This window comes from Manacus vitellinus, unplaced genomic scaffold (assembly GCF_001715985.3).
Source record: "Manacus vitellinus isolate BGI_N305 unplaced genomic scaffold, ASM171598v3 scaffold_1_pilon, whole genome shotgun sequence".
In the NCBI taxonomy this organism is placed as follows: domain Eukaryota; kingdom Metazoa; phylum Chordata; class Aves; order Passeriformes; family Pipridae; genus Manacus; species Manacus vitellinus.
Genome location: NW_021939396.1, coordinates 33837133 through 33853599, shown reverse-complemented (window position 1 = coordinate 33853599; position 16467 = coordinate 33837133). Strand labels below are relative to the sequence as shown.

Genomic DNA, 16467 nt, shown 5'->3' with positions numbered 1-16467 from the left:
TTACACAATATAAATCCTAAAAGTACTAGTAGTGTTAGTAAGTAGCAGGAGGGCCTACCCCAATAAGGCCTAGAATCTGGTAAGATAGCACAGTGCACTATATTGAGGCAATTATTGAAGCAATTATATTAAAGCTAGCAAAAAAAGAAATAATTATTAAGTAGAGATTTGATATAACTTACCCATACCAGTGCTTGGGGGGAGATCTCTTTCTATCAGCCTTGGGGGTGTCCCCAGTGAAAGGGAGGAAGCTCCACACACACACCCCAGGAAGGGTTATGTTAGAAGAACCTGACTGTATGAAAGGGGACTGGACTTTTATAGTATAAAGTGATGGACCGCTAGTCAGAAATTTACAGGCGAGCTCCCAGCTTATCTGTCACATCCAACCTCAAAAAGCAGGATGTATGTTTGGAGTTCAGTGAACCAGGCTGGTTTTAGCATAATTCAACACCAAAAGCATTACCACGGTGCCTCCAGTAACTCACTACAGAGAGCTTGCGTTGCTTGCATTCTCTGACCAGATTCTAGGCCTTCCTGGGGCAGGCCCTCCTGCCACACTCGAGCAGCAGAACCCCCCAACCTCCCCCCTAGTGTTATTTATGAGCATGATGCCATATGGTTTGGCATATCCCTGTGGTCAGCTGGAGTCAACTGCCCCAGCTGTGTCCTCTCCCAGCTCTTTGTGTACCCCCAGCCTGCTTGCTGATGGGTGGAGTGAGAAGCAGATAAAGCCTCGATGCTGTGTGACCACTGTTCAGCAATACCAAAAACATCCTTGTGTTACTAACAGTTTCCAGCACAAGCCCAAAACACAGTGCCACACCATCTACTCTGAAGAAAATTACCTCTGTCTTAGCCCAAATCAGCTCTTTCTATAATAATAATTTGGATGCTGAAGTGGATGGTTGTTGGTATTATTGGCTGACTGCTTTAAAGCAATGTAATTTCCTGTGGATTAAATCAGACAGGGACTTGTTCTTTGGTAGCTACTAAGTGCACTCTACAGTTCTAGCAATAATGTTGAGATTCAGACTGAATGAAGTGACAGTTATTTCTGATCATTAATTGCATGCAAACGTTTATATAAAAATGCATTTAAAATCTTAGCTTTTTTAAAAAATTGTCAGTGTCCTTATATGTGATTAATGGAATATGAAATGGCAGATAACTACAGCAATTACACAAAAAACAAAAGCAGAAAACCATTGAAAAAGAAAGTAAATCTCTTATTCTGATGGAAGAATTCAGACAAGTTGCACACAAAATTAGGGTGAATGTATGTGAGCTGCAGTAGTTTTGCTCTGCTAGGCTCTCCTAGAATAAGTTTTTGAAGTGAGTAGTTTTCAGATATCCTGCAGATCACTACCCATGATTGTTATCTCAGTGCTTTTCTGGTGGCCAAAAAGGATCTTCTGTTAAAAAAATTAAGCACTTTTTTGTTTGAATACTTCACATATTTGAATCAAAGCACTTGATTCCTTAATTGTCACTTCTTTTCTTTTTTTTTTTACTGGTATCTGTGAAATTCCTGAATGAATCTTGGTCTGACCTGTTAGTTGCTTTTGGTCTTCTTCTTGGTTTTCTATAACTAATTCAAAAATAATACTTGTGAAAATAAAAGGCAAGAGCAACTAGCTGAAACAAACCATTTCCTCTTCTGTATTCTTTGCACTTATCCCTTTACTGTTGAAATGGTACATTACTTTTTTAAACAGAACTCACACTTACCTTATGTGTGGAATTGGGAGAAAAGTAACTTGGAGGTTGGAGAAGAAGCTCCTGTGCAGATTTTGGTTAGTAGTTGAACTCTGCAAGCTGTTTCAGAGTAGCATATGACATATTTAATCAGGTCCTTTGGTTCTGCAGAACAGCAGGCTGACTCCTGTTTGTCACTTCTTCCCTGTTACACTGTTTCACTGGCTTAGGAGGACAGTTTCAGCTCTGTCAGAATGTATCTCAATCCCAGCCAAACAAACTCATGCAATAAATTGGGACTGATGTAAGAGTAAATCTTGAATATCCCTCTCTTCTCTCTTACTCCTCACTATTACTTTTACATAGATCACAAGATGTAGAAATGCTTAGTAAAAATGCTTAATAAAAAAAGCCCCCACCCAATAGTTGTAATTTTTGTCTTTTGTTGGATGTGTTTGTGGAATTCACTAGCTCTTTGTGGAGAGTGGTGAAAGTGGTTGCAGAGATGGCCTTCTGGGGCAGGGAGTGTTTCTTGCAAAGTACGTTAAGATGTATTTTGGGAACAGCAAACAGCTTGCATAGCATTATTTTTTTAATTTAGCAGCTGTTATGAGACCAGATAGTAATCTCAGAAAAGTACTAATGTGTTTTGGGTCTGCTACAATTAAAAACACTGTGGTGGAAAGAAGAATGATTATAATTATCGTGTGGTCAGATTCTAGTTGTATAGAAGCCAACATATTCTTCAAGTGCTTTGTGCTAAACAAATAGCTTGTTGCTTTCAGTTGCGAATTATGTTTTCTCTTGTGTGACAAGCACAGCATAAAATATCAGATTAATTTAGGAACTAACATGTCAAAGGAAATTTATTCTGAAACATACATTCACAAAAGAAAAATGTATAATCTTTAGGTTATATTATACTGTTTGTAAACTCTTCAAATGAATTCAATTTATGTTGCTTTTTTTCTTTTTTTTTCTAGTGGAGAGAAAAAGCACAAGGACTAGAGAAAAACTAATATCCAAATACCAATCTATTTTTTTTGTGCTTTCCATCCATCTACTCATACATACTACTGGTTTTTTGGCTGTTTTGTAATTACTGGTTGCATAATTAATTTTTTTTATTGCTTGTGTCAAAATCCAGATGTAGCTTTTGCAGGATGTGCTTTGCATTGATGCAAAATAGTAAATATGATATTTCATGGTGTTAAACTTTCAGGTGACTATGGCATGAGTTTACCTCTTGGAGAGGAATATGAACGAAAAAAACATAAACTCAAAGAGGAACTCCGAGAAGATTATAGGCGATATCTTTCTCAGGTAGGGCTGCTTGACTGGTTGCTATACTTTAGTGAGTCTCTTAAAACGATTCTTTCATTTATTTGAATGAAAATTAATGATATCTGCAAAAAATTTTTATAAGAAGGCATTCATTATAAGCTCATTATAATGACTCATTTCAAAGACTTGGATAAAGGTAATTTCAAAATGTTACCTCTAGGAAGGGTTATACATTTTAGGCTTCTACAGATCTCATTGCCATGAGACTATGTATTACTTAGTACACTTTATTCTGAATACTTTATTTATTTGTCTTTACTTCTTCCTTAGTTTTTTGCTTAAGAATTTAAAATCTGTTACTTCCTTAAGTACTGAACGTATTTTGTGGTCTGTAATTGGGGTAAGAATATTTCTATAATTAGTGTGAGTCCATTTGACAGCTTCTTTTCAGTTTTAGGAAGAAAAAAGCTTTGATGTTCTGCTTAACATGAATTACTAAATGTCATAGTCAATTTAAAATTGAAATGATATGTATGAAATGTCATCATCTTGGGAATATTGTGTATCTCCTCTTCGTGAGACAGAAAAAATAAGGAACCAAATAATTTCTGTTATATGAAAATGCTATTTATCAGTGTCTTTAGTTCTTAAAATGAAAAAATGAATTTACTTTAAGAAAGGAAAGAATTTTTGTTAAGTCATCTATTTTTGAATGAAAGACTCTTTTTGAATAGTATCTTCTCCCTGACTTTTAGGGTATATCACAGGCAAAAAGAAAGGTAGGGTGTCTGCAATATAATTTTTTTTTCTTTCCAATTAGTTGCTTTTTGCTTTGTTTGAAGGCTTTGTGCTCTTGGAATTTAAGAAATCATTTTTATTTTTTTGTGCTTTGTGTGTTTGTGCATGCTGTAGTGATTAGTTGTGACTAACAGCATTGTTTGCTTTGTGCAAAGTTATTAATTATATTTATTATTTTCCATTAGTAATATTTTAAACATTTGTTTAAAATATTGTTTAAACATTTCCCTTTGCAGTTGCTATTGTTACTGTCTAATGCTGACTGTACAATAGTTTTTATTTTAGTAGACATTTGCTTCCAGGCTTATCAGTTACATAGATATTGAGAGTTCAGATCCTTTTTTTTCTCCATGATATACATACTTTATAAGGCTGGTATAAAATAGTAACCTGTGAAATATTATAGTGTGTCATTGAAACCAGTCAGGGATTTTTTCTTCCAATCACTCTCATCAGTTGTGCTTAGGGAAGCAGTAGAGTCAGTTATTCAACACCTGGTGGCCAGAATGCAAGAATACAAGTATTGCAAGGAAAAATAAAACCTCTGGTGTTATTTTTGCAAGCTTTGGCCAGTTGATTTTTAATTATTTATATCATTGTACTGTCATGTATCTATAATTTTAAAATTTAACACAGTCCATTCAGGTTGTTCAGATCAAGCAACTTCAGTAACATGGTAGAAACACAACCTGCTGGTTTCTCTGGGGTTTTGAATAACAGAATAAGTAGCATTTGTGAAAAACAATAGCAACAGCAGAATAAACTGCCTTCTTAACCTCTGACCCAAATGATGCTTATGTGATTGTTGCTTCTTGTTTAATCTTAAAACTCCAGATTATTTTCAAAATTAGAATATTGTGTTAAAAATTAATGTTTCATAATTATCACCAAAGTACCCAAATAATATAATTTTTACATTAACTTCTAGTGTTTTATTCTCAACTGAACTTCAGTTTTACAAATTTAGGTTTACAAGGTGGTGTTTTCTGTTTTGTTTTGGTTTGGTTTTTTGTGTTTGTTTTTTTTTTTTTTTAATGCAGTACATGTTAGCTATATTAAGCTTGTAAAGCCTGAGCAAGAGATAGGATAACAATCTTTGATTTCTTTTCCAATCTCTAATTTCTTTTGCCCACCTGAAGAGATAGTGTAACTTTTAGCAGCTCTCGCAGTGATAATTTTTTTTAATTAATAACTTGTTTAATCTTGCTTATCTAGAAAAATGCAGTTTCCATATCAACTTCTGATTTTTGGCAAATATGGTTTTAACATCAGGGATGATCTCCATAGATGTCTTCAGAATGCGTGAAAATAATTACTTAATAATGAGGATTACAGTGTATTTACTTTTTCTAGTAGGAATAAGTTGATTTTCCATATTAAACTAGTTGTCTTGATGCTTGAACGTTTGCAAACCCCTTAAATCTTCTAATGTGTAGTTGTAAAATATAAGTCATAATGATGTGGTTTTGTACTGGAACAGACAGAGCTCTCGAGTGCCTCCAAGCTTTTAAGTTACCCTGCAACATAGATAATGGAAGGAAACAGTGCTAGTGAATACCATATCTCACCCATTCCCTTCTGCAGCCCATGCCACACAAGGAGATGATCCTTTTGTTAAAGATAATCAGATTTATAAAACACAGATGGTTGACTGAGAAGGGCCTGGGGATGCTTTTAGTAAAGGAGTGATGTGTGACAAAACCACTAGACCTGGAAGCCAAGGACCTGCCCCAGCATTGGTGTTGGGTTTGGAAGGCAACTACTTTGACTTGCTGCACAGCCCAGTTCCCAAACTGTGACCCAGAGATCTATATGGAGCAACAACATCGTGGTTTTGATGGGAATTTCTGTTCTGAAAGTGACTGATGGTCCGTAAGGAATTACAGGATTTAGTAATGGGTCATTATCCTGAAAAGTTTGAGGAATGCTGGTATAGAAAACACTGTTGAGATAAACAGATGTGACTATGCTACTGTTAGCATAGATTCCATCTGTTGAAGTAAGAGGTAGACATGTTTTCTGCAGTTAGAAAAAGCAGTTTTTCATCTTCAGATATCATCTTGGAAAATTCCTCTTATGCTTGTACAGATACTTGTACTTATGCTACAGAAGAACTGAGTGGGGTTTCTTTGAATAAAAATTATTTTTTTAGTACACAGAGACTTCAACAGTGTAACAGGGAAGAAGTGACAAACACTTTCAAACTCAAACTTAAAACTTGACAGAGACATTTACTTTCTGCATTCCTTGACTTCATTCATGCGTTCCAAGAACATTCTACATTTTTAAAACATTAAGGTTGTCTTCAGTGTTTTTTTTCACTAAATTGCTCAAATTAATTTCAAAAAATATAATTCCTAAAAACTATTTACTTGAGTAAGAATTGGTATTTTAAAATATATTGAATGGTTTTAAATTTTTTTTAATGTAGAAAAATTATCTGACTACTGGTGAAGTAGATCCATATACTCAGGGATTATCTCTTCCTATTGATGAGCGAAGATCTGCCAAGGTAAATATATGGAGGAAATTAAGTAAGTGAACTGTAACTTGAAAATGAACCTGAATGTTTAAACTGTCATGGAAAAAATATTTCTATTGAAGGTTTTTTTGTTTGGTTGTTTGTTCGGTTTGATTTTTTTACACAATAGAACATTTTTGGAGGTGGTCATTAGAATGATTTTCCTAAAAGTCAAGTCTTTACATTTTGTTTGTTTTGTTTGTTTTTATTTTGTTTTTGTTTTCTTTTAAAAAAATTTAATCCTAGGTTACTTGTACTCAATTTTTCATAATTTGATGTATAATTCCATACTGATAGTAGTTTGAGGTTTGCTACTTCTGATCCACAACTAGTGGTTGTGCTTGGGTTTTGTTCAGCAATAAATATTGATCTGATATAGAACATTGGTTTTGTTATAATTGTATGTGCTTTTCTACTTTATTGCTCTTCTTACTGCAGCCTGGGGATTGTTTTAAAAATATTTGCTCGTAGGTGTTTCTACAGTGATATTTTTACCAGTTCCTAACAGCACTGAAGGAAGTGTGCTTTCTGCTGTGCACAATTTGCTTTGATGTCTTTTGCTTACGCTTAACCTACCCACTTACCCTCACACGCTTCTTTTTTTTTTAACAGTTGAATCTGGAAATCTAAATAAAAACTGATTTAATATTTCACATATTACCTGCTGTTAATATAGGAATCTTCCCAATTTCAAATCTTTCATTGAGAGTACAGATGCTAATTTGTTTTATGAATGGAGTACACATACTCTTTCTGGGTTTAGCCCCTTTGATCTCCCGGAGGTTTCTTAGCAGTTTATGATCTTGCTTTCATTTGTTGGAGTAGTATACCAGCCATGAAAGTCTCCCTGCTGTTGGAGCTTCATGGAGGTTCAATTATGAAAATGCAACATGCTTATGTGAATTTTCTTTACCTCTGGTCCATTCCTCTGATGTATGGTATAATTCTGTGAAAGCCAAAATCAGTCTTACAGGAGTCATCTCCCCTCATGCCCTCACATTGTTGGTCTTATAATCCCAGTTCCTTTCTTATATTTGCTTGTAAATTGTACCAGGAAGTTGAGTCAGCAGAAACACTGTAATTTATCAAAAGTTTTGCTGATTCTACAAGTGCAACTGTTTGGTTGTTAGGATTAGTCAAACCACAGTGGACATACAAGGAAGAAAGACAAACTGTGTTGCTGTAGGAGGACCAGACATTTGCACTTCTGGGAGTTTTATTTCTTTTGGGTGTTTTTTAACCTATGTTGGCTTGAGGTTGCACTGTTGATCTGTGTTTGGGACTAACTGTCGTTGTAACCTGGTGCAAGGCTTCTGTTTTGTCATGTGTTGGTCTTGCCCTTGCTGTGCTTACTTATACTTTCTGCCTCTCTTGTGGTGGTTTGGCCATATGAGGAGCCAGGTGAGAACTCAAATAAGTAAAATTGCTCTTGTGAAAAAGCCCCAAACTCCAAGTTACATGAATGGAAAAAGGAGGCAGCAAGAATGAAATGTCCAGAAAGGGGAAAGGACTCCTCCTCAGTGGCTGCATGCACTTGTACTGAATTTGTGTTATCTTCAGGTTCTCATGAGCTGTGTGTTAACCCTTGCAAGCATGTGTGCTGAAACAGTGCAAAATAAAGTATCTTTGATTAATTCTGTGGAAACTGAAGATGTATTTGAACTGGGAACATGTTTGATCATTGATGGTTTTATATCATAGCAGGTCAACATTTATTGAGATTGTCTGTTTGTACAGTTGTGTTATATCCTTTTTATGCTTTTTACCCATTTATTGCTGTTGCAGAACCTAGAAGCTGCCAGAAGATGTCACACTGTGCCCTGCTAAACAGTTGGTTTCTGGGCAGATAGGGATGAGAGGTTGACATTTGCATTTTGATTTCCTTCAGTACAGTCACACAGCATATTGAATTTTCTGCTGAGTGTTTTGCCACCTGTTAAAGACAAGGCTTGCTTCTCAGCTTTGGAAAATGCCTCTCAGGCAGCTTTCATGGCTGTCTGCATGTTTTATATTGTCACTGTTATAAAACCTAGACACAGATTTTGGGGAAAAAAACCAAAAATCAAACCAAACAATTTTGGCGACTATTAGTATGATTTGCAAATCTATTACGAGTCTGGTATTTCCATGGTGATTGAGGTATAAATTTTTTTTGTTGGAAATTTGTTCATGAGAAAGTAAATTTATATGTAATGTTCGGATTTTTTTAATACCTTTTCTTTTCTTTTTTTTTTTTTTTTTTTAAATGCTGCAGTGGAAAAGAGCATGATTTGTACTGTTGTAATATAATTATCTTTTTTTAATTTATGTGATGGTTGGAACGAGGTAGTATAAGAGATGCCCCATGCTCTAAGCACAAGGTAGTAATATCAAGAAGTAATGTAAGTTAGAGTTTGCTTTATCCAGAGACTTGTATTTCATATATTATTAGGCTATGGATGTGCAGCTCATGTGTATTTTTGGACCTGAGCAAGCTGGTTATAAATATTGTCACCTTGAAAAAGCAGCTAGGGCAATGTGGATAGATCATTTTTTTCCCTGTTTTTTCTTGCATTTTTTGCACTTTTGACTCTTTTACTGTCAAGTTCAAGTCAAATTTAACTGCTTGTTTGAATTTCACAGTTCATGTTGTACTCTAAGCTATAATTGACGCATCTTTTCTATACATGTATTTGTTGTCCTGTTTTAATTATGAACAGGACAAGTCACAACTAATCTTAACACACAATAAAAATCGTATGTGTAAAAATCATCTGTAAATACATTCAGATTGGAAATTAGAAAGTGGTTTCTAATTGTCAAGGGAGTGAGTCTTTGAAAAATTTTGGAATAGGTTTAGCAGGAGGAAGCCTAACTACAGGTTAGGCTACAGTTGATCTACAGTAGCACCACTGGGGACTAGACTTCATGGCCAAGGAGCCGACTTCTGCTTACAGATTTCAGATTAGGGGAAAGTACTATGTTCAAAAATGAATAAAAACCTCAAAGCAATTCAAGCCTTATTTGTACATCACAAAGACTGGGGGGGGCAAACACACAGTTTGCATGTATTCACTTAATACTAAGGTTCTATGAAGTTAAAAGCTACTGAAAATGCTAAATTATGATGCCCTTTTCAATGCCTATTTTAGGAGAAATTACGACTTGAAAGAAACAAGGAGTACAATCAATATCTCAGGGATAAAGAAGAATGGAATGAAAGGCTAAGGAAATTAGGGAAGAAAAACAGAGAGGTAATACAGTTTTACAGTCTTACCAATGACTAAGACATAGAAAGTAAGACAAAACAAGCAAATTATGTTGTTCAATGAGGCCAGTTTTATTGATGTGTCTAGGAGGTCCTGGTTACAACTCATACAGTACAGTTCTTGATTCCTGCTTCCATCATATCTGTGTCATAGATGGGTGCTTTCATTCTTCTATGTGTCTAAAGCAAATCCCTGGGTTGTTTTTGGTGATAAAAGTGGTAGCCAAAAAAGCTGTCTCTTTGAATAAAATATTGAACCTTATATAGCTTTTATTTGCAGATGCTCTTTTCCTTAGTCTGTGTCCAGTTCATGAGAAAGCAAGGCAAGTGTAGGCAACTGTCCAGAATATGAGGCTGTGCATTTGTGAATAAAAAACAAAAATTAAAAAAATTCACTACTGAAAGTGAGCTAGACACATGCAGAATTGAAATCATGTTCTGATCTGAGGCCTTTGATTTGTATGGCAGTAAGCAGATAGGAACACATGCACACTCAACTCCACTGGATGAGGGAAAGAATCAGAAGGGTAAAAGTGAGAAAACTTGTATGTTGAGTTAAAGACAGTTTAAGAGGTAAAGCAAAAGGTGCACACGCACAAGCAAAGCAAAATCAGGAGTTCATTCCCTATTTCCCATGGGCAGGCAGGTGTTCAGCCATCCCCAGGAAAGCAGGGCTCCTTCATGTGTAACAGTGATTTGGGAAGTCAAATGCCATCACTCTGAATGTCCCCCTGCCCTTCTCCTTTCCCCATTTTTATATGTTGAGCATGACATCCTATAGTGTGGAATATCCCTGTGGTCACTTGGGGTCACCTTCCTTGTACCCACAGCCACCTTGCTGGTGGGACACCATCAGAACCAGAAAGTCTTTGGCACTGTGTTAGTGCTATTCAGTAGGAACTAAATTATCCCTCTGTTTTCATCACAAATCGGAAGCATAGCCTCATACAAGCTACTGTGAAGAAATTTATCCCAAACCAATGCAACAGCCAATGGGATTTTTAGATCTAATTAACATTGTTGTGAGACTCTTTGCTTTAGTAGTCTGGGAGCAATATATTGATCTGAGAAATCTGCTTTCTAATAATAAAATCTTTTCTGGAAAGGGTAAGTTTTATTTTTAAAATATTTTTGCCTCAGTTTAATAATTTGGAACTCCTTAATGTAGGTTTGATTTAAGAAGGCCTTCCACTTCTTTTTAATACAGAAATTCTGAAGTGTACACTAGCGTGAGAGCTAGGTCGTTCCACGAAGTGCCTTGTATTTGTACTCAAAACATCTGAAAGTTTATTATTATTAAGTGCAAATAACCATGTATTTTTAATTTCTCTCCAGAAGAATGTTTCTTGTTTCTAGAAGAATTGTTTTCTTATGTAAAAGGTCTTATGTAGAGATCTTTTCCTCCAAGTACATTGGAGTGTCATATAGTTGAAAAGTATTTTAGTCTGTGAAGACATGTAGAAGGCAGTATTCAGGCATCCTTTAGATGTTGAAATTCAATATCTGTTTCTTAACTGACTTCTTGAAGGGTTGGAGTGCTGCACAACAGCGATCCCTAGGAAACTGGCAGAAATGCTGCTTGTGTTTGTGTAACTGAGTCTGTAAATTTCTAAAATTTTTCTGCATGTTTGGGCATTTATGTTTACTTATCTGACTTGTCTAATGAAATCTATTTAGGGACTCAAGGTTTTTTCTTTTTGCTTTGTTTGTCATCCAGTTGGACTTTAAAGTTTTATTTTTATTGTGTAGAAACAATTTTGCTGTCATAAAAGAACAAACAGGAAAAAAGCCTGGTGACTATTTGTTGAGATTATGCCATCTCTGAGGGATATTTAACTTGGAGTGAGAGTCAAATAACATATGTGACCTCAAAAGTTTGATCCAACAGTTTAGATAATCCTAGGATAAACTTCAGTTCCAAGGAACCTCTGGAAGTCATATAGTACAATCCTCTGCCCAGAGTAGGGTTAATTCACAGTTAGATCAGGTTGGTCAGGCCTTATCTAGTTGAGTTTTGAAAGGATGAAGTATGCACAGTTCCTCTGGGCAACCTGTTCCACTGCTTTAACTTCTTGATCTGAACTTCTATTCCTCTGTATCCCACTGGAATATCCTTTGCTGCAACTTGTGACTGTTGATTCTTTGAAAACCATTATTCTGGCATCTCTAACTATCCTTTAGGTAGAGACTACAATTACTAGTTCCTCCTGCTCCATACAAACCCTCCTTAGCCTTCTTCTTCCAGGCTGAATAAACCCAGCTTTGTCAGCTTCTCCTTTAGGAGCTCAAATGCCATCTCAGTAGCCATCCTCCAGTTCATCATTATCTGGAGGGGGGGAGGGAGAGCAGAAACTGGGCACACTACGCCAGAACCTGGATACTAAATAAATACTGAGCAGAGAAGGATCACTTACCCTGACCTGCTGACAACAAGTAATGCAGCCCAGGTTGTTGTTAGCAGTTATCACTGCTGAGGGTCCTCTGCTGACTCCTGTGCAGCTTGTTGCTCACTGCTAACCCAGGCCTTTATCTGCAGAACTGCTCTCTAGGCAGTTGGTGCCCAGCCTGTGCTGTGTGTGGCATTGTTCTGTCTCAAGTGCAGAGTTTTGCCTTTGCATTTGTTGATCTTCATGAGGTTTTCGTCAGCATATTTCTCCAGTTTGTCAAGACCCTTCTGAGTGGCAGTCGCACCCTCTAGTACACTGATCCTTCTTCCTAGTTTGGTGTCATTTACATCCTTAATTTATTTTTCGTTATATTTTGTAAAGTATGAGTTACTGTTATCTTTATTCCATAGATGAAAGATTAGTGCACAGAAATACTACAGGATTTATCCAAACCCATGTTGTTTGTTAGAACTGTGTGTTGAACTCTGGTCTAGTGTGTCATAGGTTTGGTTTTTATTTACTAAACTATCCTTCCTCATAAAGACTTCTCCTGGAGAGCAAAGAAATAGATTAAGAAATAGTCAGGTTAAAAGGTTGTATTGATAGGGAAGAAGTAGACTTGTCTGAGTCTGGATATAATAAAGATATCTAGTCTCTTGGTGAGGTGTAAAGTTCCAAGTGGTTTTTTGATTATTTGCACCTCTGAAACTGAAAGTCAAATTAGAGTTGGTAAAAGGCCTGTCCAGGATTGATAGCTACACTTCTGAAACACATTAGATACAAGGAAGAGTACCTTTTTTAATCTCAAGAAAAATAAATAAAACACTAGCTTTTAAGCACTTCTGGAAGTATTTTCCTTGCTCACCTCTTACCTTTCTTCCAGTACTTGTTTAGGGATTGTTTCAAGCAATACAAAACTAAGGTTTTACTCAATGTTATTAGTTTTTATTCAGATCTTTTAATATTTTTTTCCATTAAACAGAATGAGATGGACAGGAATAAAAAAGCTGTTGCTGTTACCAGGCTCAAGCCAGATCTACGTACAGAAGTACAGCCCTTTAATACAGGTGCAGAACCTCCCAAGAAGGATGCCTTTACTTCTACAGAAGATTATGAAGAGCTGCAAAATAAGAGATGGCTGGAGGAAGACAGGTACCACAGGTTAGATGATGAGGTTGAATTAAGAAGTCGACTATTAAATAAAAGACTCGATGCAGATTTGGATGTTCCCAATGAAAGACATCATGGATTTGCTAGCCAGTCTGTAATTCCTATTAGGAAGCATCACAGACTTGATGAAGATCGTGATTTTGGTAGAAGATACTACAGAGCGGACTATGATCCTGAGATAAGTGAAGAAACGGACCCTAGATTTAGATGTGAAAGCAACTATGACAGAAGAACTCCCCGGGTTTTTCATGCTGAAAGGTATTCTTAATTCCACTTTCTCCTTTATTTCCGTAGTGCTCATTGACAGCCGTGGCTTGCTGTCATTGAAAATTATACAAGATTCCCATGTGAAAGCAGGATTTCTGTACTTACTTATGAAAAGGAACTTTGCAATAATTTATGGGAAAAGTGTTGAACAATTGGACCAGTACCTAAGACTATACATCATAGATTAAGGAGCATTATATATATTATAGCAAACCAAGGATACTAGGGAAATTACCCCAGAAGAAGCAGCCCACAATTAATTTTTATGAGGAATGGTTTCCCAGAAAGCATGTTATTATTTGAGAGCAAACACCTGCACTGGAAACCCAGTGTTCTGTTTTCTTAGTCTGTAATAGTAGTAGCAAGTCAATTTTCAGTTCAGATTCCAAAACTGGTTTGAGCTTCAATTTTTGGTACATGCCACTGTGTGTATAAGATGCAAAAATGTGTTTTTAAAAAATCTTCTTTTTTACTCCATGTCTTGATAAATGACGTGCTTTAAACCTTTGCGTAATTGAATCAAGTCCTGATGGTTTTAATAGGTGCTAATCTCTGTAATAACTACACAGGTTGAATAAACATTTAAGAAAGCCCAAACTGATCAAAAGAGGGTGTCTCAGATAAATCATTCAGGAGGAAAACTGATATTATGTACTGTTCAGTATTAAATAGTCTTTACTGTGTTAATTGATATGGCAGTTTTGTTACTTTGACATAAATTGTTAATCATTCTCCTCCAGCTTACTCACTTAAAAGAAAAAAAAAAAAGTATACCCTTCCCAATCATTCAAGGTTTGGCAGTCTGGACACCTTTGGTTATTCCATTGCAAGAACTGGTTGCTTTTAAAACCACGAGTTGTGGTGCAAAACAGTACCAACCTGGAAACAGATGTGTTTCATATAGCTAAATTCAAATGAAATAAATCGGTAAAGTTTATTGTAAACAAATTTTTAAAAGGGGCTTTAAGTGTGTTCATTTGTTCACTTTCCAGATCTTGGGAACATGAGTGTTATAGCTTTTTTTTTTCCTGTTGCCAGAATTATTTTCCTGCAGTTGCTTTAAGTGAAGGAAACACCAGTGTCCTTTCTTTGTAAGGCAAAATAAAGACTTTTTTTTCCTTAGATTTAACACTTCTAGAAAAAACAAAGGCAAATTGTACTACTTTCAACCGTGTTAAATATTACAGTCATGTTTCACTGTTAGTTGCTGGTGGACTGGTTAAATGATCTTTTGAGTTGTTGTTTACAGGGATAGTTTTCTGGATAATAGTGCAAATTAATAACTGGGGGGGAAGCCTTAAAATGCTTATCTGTTTTAAAAGCATTTTTTTAATTGAATGATCTCATGCTGCTTTTCCAGTTTTTAATGCCACTAGAGTTAAAATATTTTTTCTCAAAAGGTTTTGATAGTCTTTATCAAAAAAAAAAAAAGTAAAGGAATTAGATCTATGGATAAAATGAAATGTCTGGAAGCTTTTTCAAGAGGCAGACTAAATAAATGGGTTATTTCAAAGTTTCAGACTGTGTTCTGATGTGCTTCTAAAAGCCTGTATTTATTCATATAGTGTTTCTGAAAAAGACTAGCAAATGGAAACAGTGGTTAAATAGAGAAGAGGAATAAGATCGCCTGTTTTCTGCTGAATGAGATTCAGAGAAGACAAAATTGAAGGTTTTAGGGTAGAGTCAGCTTGTCCTATAGCTTTTCAGAAAGAAAAAATATTAGAAACTAAACTTGATGTCTAACAAAGATAACCAAAGTATTTTTGAGACTAACAGCAAGTTTAATAATCTGTGTTAATTTATACCCAGAAGGATGAACGTCCTCTTTTTATTAGGTAGCTGTTTACCACTGTCTAATGCAGTTGGACACAGTCTAATATTTAAAATATAAAAATAACCATTTGATAACGGTTTGTTTCTCAAAAAATTTATACAGAATTATATAGATAAACGATCAGCAAGCATAGTGTTTGAACCAACACTAGACATCATGTTGAATAGAAGTATACTAGTTATTAATTATTTCAGAAAATGTGGATGGTGCTTATATAATGTATCTGTGATCAATATATCACTAGGCAATTCAATGCTTATTCAGAGAGGCCTCTGAAACAGCTTTAGTTCCAGTTTTCTTTTAAAAGAAAATATAGAAGATAGTCTTATCTTTGCTATTGGCAAACTTGGTGCGTCTTCTTAAAAGCAGTTGCTGGACCACCACCTGAATGACCTGAACTTAAATTTGTACATGAAGTTCTTTGGGATTTTGTTGGTGTATTTTCTATTACTGAATGTTTATTAAAAATTAATTTTCAGTATTTTTTTATTAAATGTGTTTTTTAATCTAGTACTTTTTTCTCCTTTGCAAGGAGCTCCGCTTAACCTCCTCTGAACTACATTCAGTCTCTTTTCAAGGAGAAATACATCTCTTATTGACAGCTCAGCTTCTGAAGAGTTAGTATTTTTTTTTTATTTCAGGCAAAGTCAACTTTTCCAGAACACATGTGGTTCATGACAGAAACTAAATTCATAAGGAGGCATATTTTTGTTTTTTGTGCTAAAGTCCTTATGTTCCTAAATGGGATTTATTAGTTTTGAGGGGCAGCTTTTCATAACAAGACTTTTCAGAAAGGCTTCTGTTTTGATGGAGGCACAAGAACCGTGGCATATTTCAACAAATAGAAATGGTGCCAGGGAAGTGAGAAGAATTGCAAAATATTTTGGTTCTTAAGGGTGGAATGCTTTAATCCATTGCCAGCTGTCAGGTGCATCCTATGAACAGGAGACAACAGCTTCTTGATTGATTTGGGCCAATATGTCTGGGCCTGCCTTGCTGAACTTGCTGCTTTCTACAAAAAAAGGTTGCCTTTTGAATCCTAAGGTTTGTTTCTTTGCTTCCTCCCTGCATCCTTTCATTACACTACGGACTGGGCTTTCTCTTTCCTAGCTGCATTTGTCTTACATGACCAGCCTCATAAGGAGCAGATTGATCATCATCAAAAAGATGATCTTGATCATGAAAGGAGATCATGTTATGCAAAGAGGGTGGATGTTGTTCTTTCATGTCGTTTTTTTTTGGGTTGTTATGATGCCACATC

At 35.7% G+C, this 16467-nt stretch overlaps 1 protein-coding gene across 9 annotated transcripts in view; it reads left to right on the top strand.

Moving 5' to 3' along the window:
* Positions 1–16467, top strand: part of CSPP1 (centrosome and spindle pole associated protein 1) — a 64233-nt gene that overhangs the window by 5938 nt on the left and 41828 nt on the right. For 4 of the 9 annotated variants that reach the window (XM_018079631.2, XM_018079615.2, XM_018079593.2 and 1 more), the window contains 5 exons: positions 2921–3021; positions 3738–3761; positions 6212–6292; positions 9433–9534; positions 12918–13363. In XM_018079631.2, coding sequence (XP_017935120.2) covers positions 2921–3021; positions 3738–3761; positions 6212–6292; positions 9433–9534; positions 12918–13363 — 754 coding nt within the window. The remainder of the gene's footprint in view (positions 1–2920; positions 3022–3737; positions 3762–6211; positions 6293–9432; positions 9535–12917; positions 13364–16467) is intronic. The other 5 variants (XM_025895730.1, XM_018079599.2, XM_018079624.2 and 2 more) reach the window with 4 other exon arrangements.